This window comes from Thamnophis sirtalis, unplaced genomic scaffold (assembly GCF_051295495.1).
Source record: "Thamnophis sirtalis isolate CommonGarterSnake01/CBP01778 unplaced genomic scaffold, rThaSir2_p1.2 scaffold_19, whole genome shotgun sequence".
Taxonomy (NCBI): Eukaryota; Metazoa; Chordata; class Lepidosauria; order Squamata; family Natricidae; genus Thamnophis; species Thamnophis sirtalis.
This window is the reverse complement of record NW_028261399.1, coordinates 458,530-464,529: the sequence shown is the minus strand read 5'-3', so window position 1 is coordinate 464,529 and position 6,000 is coordinate 458,530. Positions and strand designations below refer to the sequence as shown.

The following is a 6,000-nucleotide window of genomic DNA, read 5'->3' as shown; positions in this document are numbered from 1 at the left end:
GGGAGAGAAAGGGTGGAGAGACAGAGGGAGGGAGAGAGGGGGAAAGGAGGGAGGTAGTGGGAGGGAGAGAGAGAAAGAGAGAGATAAATGTACATATATAGAGAGAGGGGGAGGGAGGGAGGGACAGAGAAAGGGAGAGAAAATGGGAGGGAGGGAGAGAGAAAGGGAGGGAGAGACAGAGAGGGAGGGAGAGAGGGAAAGAGAGGGAGAGAGAAATGTACATATAGAGAGAGTGGGGAGGGGGAGGGACAGAGAGGGACGGAGAAAGAGAAGGAGGGAGGGATAGCGAGAGAAAGGGAGTGAGAAACAGAGAGGCAGGGAGAGAGAGAGGGAAAGAGAAATATGTATATAGAGAGAGGGGGGAGAGAAGGAGGGAAGGAGGGAGAGACAGAGAGACGGATGGAGAAAGAGAAAGAAGGAGCGGGAGAGAGAAAGGGAGGGAGGGAGAGTGAGAGGAAAAGAGAAATATATGTGTGTATATAGAGAGAGGGGGGAGGGAGGAAGAGGAAGGGAGACAGAGAAAGGGACAGAGAAAGGGAGAGAAAGAGGGGGAGAGAGAAAGGGAGAGAAAGGGAGGGAGGGAGAGAAAGAGGGAAGACAAAGAAAGGGGGAGAAAGGAGAGAGAAAGATAAAGTGGGAGGGGGAGGGGGAGAGAAATGGAGAGAGAGAAAAGGGAGAAAGAGGGTGGGAGAGAGAGAGAGGGAAGAGAGGGGGAGAGAGAAAGGGAGATAGGGAGACAGAAATATTTACATATATATAAAGAGGGAGAGCGGAGGATGCAGAGAGGGGGAGAGAGAAAGAGAGAGAACCTTAATATCTTCCTTTCAATGGCCAACCTACACAGAGCATGCCGGGTACAGAAATCCTCCACTTACAGCCATTTGCTTAGCAACCATTTGAAGTTAGGATGGCACTTTAAAAAATGGCACTTATGACCATGGCCGCACCCCCACGGTCACGTGATCAAAATTTGGACGCCTGGCAGCATGGGATCGGTTCCCACTTGTGACCTTCTGTCAACTTAACAATCACATTACCAACTTAATAACCACAGTGATTCACTTAACAACTGTGGGCAGAAAGGTCATAAAAAGGGGGGAGAAACACTTAACAATTGTCTTGCTTAGCAATGGACGTTTTGGGCTCAACTGTCGAGGAGAACGTCTACTTGCATCGGACACCACCATGACATAAATCAGTAGGGGGGGTTGCCAATTTTTTTTACTACCGGTTTGGGTGCGGTTGTGCAAGGGCTCGTCATGCTTCTACGCATGCGCAGAAGCGGCTGGGGGGGGCGGAGCCTCCCGCCACCACTTCTACTGGTTTGCCTGATCCAGGCCGAACTGGGAGCAACCCACCTCTGATGTAAGAATACAATGGTGCCCTTTGCGTGATGTGGCAGGCTCTGTCATCGACATCATGTACTTTTACCAATGTTTTCCCAACAAGAGAGAGAATATCCAGCTGTTTCTCGCACACAGATTGAGAGCAGAGGAAAATGTCACAATTCCTGACACATTTCTCTAAAGTGACCTTAATATTAAGACTGACTTTTGGAGTGACTTTTTTCATGGGGAAAAAAAATGTATAAATTTACGACGGCAGCAGCTTACAAAGAAAATCTCTATAAAATGTTTTATAGATGGCATTTCCCCAGGGAGATTGGCCCAAATGTACCCAAATCTATCCCCCAAATGTTGGAGATGTAGCCCCAAGTCTGGAACATTCTACCCTATGTGGTGGATGTGTCCCATCGCAAGGAAATACTGGTGCAAAATTCGGAATGGCTGGAAGAAATTACGGAGCGAAAAATAGAAGTGAAACCAGAAGCATTCTAATTAGGACGATGAGACCCAAAAATGGATAAACAACTTCTATAGATAATGCTACACAGGCTCACTGCAAGGGAGGATGGCTTTCGCACAAAACTGGGAAAAAATCAATACACTCGCAGACGAAACAATAATTAGAAAAGTACTCGAATGTGCAGAGATTGATCAAATGACCATAGAAATAAAAGAAAGAGAAGAATGGGATTTCTATAAAATATGGAATAGAATTTATAAGTGGCTAGAAAACAGAAGCCAAAAGAGAAAATGTAAATATAATGGTGATATATATAATTAATATTATTCTAAGTGTTACTACTACTGTTGTTATATTATAAGACAAAGTAAAAGAATAGGAAGGCAATGCCGAATGGAGAACTAGAAAGGCTCAATATGAAAGCCAATACAGAAGGCTGTATAATTACTTTATATTGTTATGTATGTTTTGTGTTTTTTTTAAGATTAAAATGTTCAATAAAAACTATTTAAAAAACACAACAAAGTGATTTTTTTGGCAATCATAAACAAGTGGTTTGTTACTTCTTTTGGGATGATTTTTTTTTAGTTCTCCTACAGCTTGAGATCACTTGGTGGCCTCCTATCCAACCACTAATTTAATCAAAACCCCTTTAAATTTAAATTTAATTAATTTTTAATTCTCAGCTTAGGTAAGATTGATCAAATGGATCTATTACTTGGAACCTGGACAACCATTCATTGTTCCGGACGGATCCAAAAAGAGGCTGGCTTCCCCCCTTCACAAAATAATATTTTATAACTACCTGTCAATTGTTTCTTCAAAGTAGCCACCTCGTTTTGGAGACTTCGGATCTCCGCGTCCTTGGCTGAGGTCTTAGAAGGAGATCTCCCCAGAGAATCTGCGCAGGATGAGTGCAAGGAGAGGGTAAGAGATCACCCGTGGATTTCTGGATCGCAGCACTCCAGAGAGCATAGTCTTACTCAGTGGTGAAATTCAATTTTTTTTAGTACCGGTTCTGTGGGCGTGGCTTGGTGGGCATGGCAGGGGAAGGATAATGCAAAATCTCCCTTCCCTCCCCACTCCAGGGGAAGGATACTGCAAAATCCCCATTCCCTCCCCACTCCAGGGGAAGGATACCGCAAAATCTCCCTTCCCTCCCCATTCCAGGGGAAGGATACTGCAAAATCTCCATTCTCTCCCCACTCCAGGGGAAGGATACTGCAAAATCTCCCTTCCCTCCCCACTCCAGGGGAAGGATACCACAAAATCTCCCTTCCCTCCCCATTCCAGGGGAAGGATACCGCAAAATCTCCATTCTCTCCCCACTCCAGGGGAAGGATACCACAAAATCTCCCTTCCCTCCCCATTCCAGGGGAAGGATACTGCAAAATCTCCATTCTCTCCCCACTCCAGGGGAAGGATACTGCAAAATCTCCCTTCCCTCCCCACTCCAGGGGAAGGATACCACAAAATCTCCCTTCCCTCCCCATTCCAGGGGAAGGATACCGCAAAATCTCCATTCTCTCCCCACTCCAGGGGAAGGATACCACAAAATCTCCCTTCCCTCCCCATTCCAGGGGAAGGATACCGCAAAATCTCCATTCTCTCCCCACTCCAGGGGAAGGATACCACAAAATCTCCCTTCCCTCCCCATTCCAGGGGAAGGATACTGCAAAATCTCCCTTCCCTCCCCACTCCAGGGGAAGGATACTGCAAAATCTCCCTTCCCTCCCCACTCCAGGGGAAGGATACCACAAAATCTCCCTTCCCTCCCCACTCCAGGGGAAGGATACTGCAAAATCTCCCTTCCCTCCCCACTCCAGGGGAAGGATACCACAAAATCTCCCTTCCCTCCCCACTCCAGGGGAAGGATACTGCAAAATCTCCATTCTCTCCCCACTCCAGGGGAAGGATACTGCAAAATCTCCGTTCCCTCCCCACTCTGAGGCCAGCCAGAGGGGGTATTTGCTGGTTCTCTGAACTATTCAAAATTTCCACTACCAGTTCTCCAGAATCTGTCCCAACCTGCTGGATTTCACCCCTGGTCTTACTCTCTCGATCCATTTTGGGGCTGACGAGGTGCCCGGCTGAACCATAAGCAAACACAACAGGGCTGGGGTGGCCCCACCCATCTAAGCGAGGCAAAATAAATCAAGATGGTTGTGCAAATGCAGTTCCTGCATTTTGGGCTCAAACCTGATTGAGTGGGTTGTGTAAATCCATTTAATGAGGAAGCGGGCGGAAATTCCCGTGAATGGGTGGGGCGATTAACCTGACTCTGCACTCTGTCTATGCTTAGCTTTCTCATGTCACCTGATGCCAAATTACCTTGGCTCCAATGTATGTAGCCCATACGGCTGTGTAGCACACGACATGCAATGCGTTGCCCTGTCAGCTCCAGCGCACATGCGCACGTTGTCCAGGTGATTTTTGACCTTGATTTTTGGCTGTTTTTTGCTCTCCGGAGACTTCCGTAGACCTTCCTGAAGCCTCCAGAGGGTGAAAAACCGTCCAATGTTCAGGGGGCGTTTTCCGCCCTCCCCAGACTCCTAGAAAGCCATGAGCGCATGTGTGGTGCAGAGGGGCATTAAATTATGGGAGTGGGCATGCAAGGGCGCACAATAGCATGCGTGCTTTTGGCACCGGAGGTGAAAAAGGTTCACCATTACAGCCGTAAGGCTAGGAAACCTTGATTAGTGGGGGCTGGACTAGTAGACCTCGAAGGTCCCTTCTCCGCCACCGCTTGTAGGAATCCTTCTTCCCCCCCGCAGAGTTACCTACCTTGCAGTTTCCGATTCCATTCCACTTTCTCCCGCTCCAGCTGACGGATCCTTTTCTCCAGGCGGCTGGTGGTGGGGGAGATCGGGGGTCTCTCGGGGAAGGGTCTGTGGGGACACGGGGACACGGAGCTCAGAACTGATTCTGGATCGACGGGAATCAAGTCTGTACCAAAGGGCAAGGAAAACAGATCCCCTTCCTGAAAAGCAGAATGGGCCACACAGGTGGGAAATCCGTGGTCTCGGGAGGGGCGCCGTACACCCCTTCCAGGAACACGTCCCCTGGTGGTGCTGCTCACGGCAAAATACTCCTTCATCAGCATCAGTGGCTGTTGCATGTAAGGTTTCCTGCAAAATAATGCAGCTCTGTTATTTCCCGTGAATTTCACAGATGAACAGAGTTGGAAGGGACCTTGGAGGAGGTCATCCCCTCGCCCAATCAGGAGACCCTACACCGTTTCTGACAGAGGGGCAGTCCAGTCTCTTCTTGAAAGCCTCCAGGGATGAAGCTCCCACAACCTCCGAAGGAAACTTCTGTTTCATGGGTTGATTGTCAGGAAATTCCTCCTTATTTCCAGGTTGAATCTCTCCTTGGTCAGTTTCCATCCATTCTTCCTTCTCTGGCCTTTAGGGGCTTTGGAGAATAGCTTGACCCCCTTCCTCCTCTCTGGGGCAGCCCCTCAAATATTGGAAGATGCCTTCCTGTCTCCCCTGGTCCTTCTCTTCCCTGGACCAGCCAGGCCCAGTTCCTGCAACCGTTCATCCTTTGTTTGAGCCTCCTGTCCCCTCATCATCCTGGTTGCTCTTCTCTGCACTCTTTCTAGATGTTAGCTATTCCTGCCATCTTAGTAGCATCTGCAAATGTGGTAAGTTTCCCTTCTATTCCCTCATCCAAGTCATTTATGAAGATATTGAAGAGTTCTGGGTCTAAAACAGAACCTTGTGGTACCCCACTGCTTACTTCCCTCCATGTAGACGTAGACCCATTAAGGACTAATTGAGTACGGTTTGTCAGCCAGTTGCAAATCCATCTGGTGCAGTGGTGGGTTTCAAAAAATTTTCGAACCTTCTTTGTGGGTGTGGCCTCCTTTGTGGGAGTGGCTTGCCACCCATGTGACCTGGTGGGAGTGGCTTGTCGGCCATGTGTTTTCTCTCTCTCTCTCTCTCTCTCTCCTTCCTTTTGTCTCTCTGTCCCTTTTTCCTTTTTTTCTTTCATCTCTCACTTTTTCTTTCTTTTTTTCTTTTTTTCTTTCTTCCTTTCTTTCTCTTTCTCTCTCTGTGTGAGTCTGTGTTTGTATGTGTGAGTGTGTGGCAGTGGTGGGTTTCAAAATTTTTTGGAACCTCTTCTGTAGGTGTGGCCTGCTTTCCAGGTCCACTGATGGAACCTCTTCTAACCGGTTCGGTAGATTTGACG

At 48.0% G+C, this 6,000-nt stretch overlaps 1 protein-coding gene across 3 annotated transcripts in view; it reads right to left on the bottom strand.

Moving 5' to 3' along the window:
- LOC148042275 (serine/threonine-protein kinase MRCK gamma-like) overlaps positions 1-6,000 on the bottom strand; it is a 111,250-nt gene that overhangs the window by 43,882 nt on the left and 61,368 nt on the right. For all 3 annotated transcript variants that reach the window (XM_087703060.1, XM_087703062.1, XM_087703063.1), the window contains exons 10-11: positions 4,591-4,694; positions 2,612-2,707 (exon numbers count right to left, since the gene is read on the bottom strand). In XM_087703060.1, coding sequence (XP_087559186.1) covers positions 2,612-2,707; positions 4,591-4,694 — 200 coding nt within the window. The remainder of the gene's footprint in view (positions 1-2,611; positions 2,708-4,590; positions 4,695-6,000) is intronic.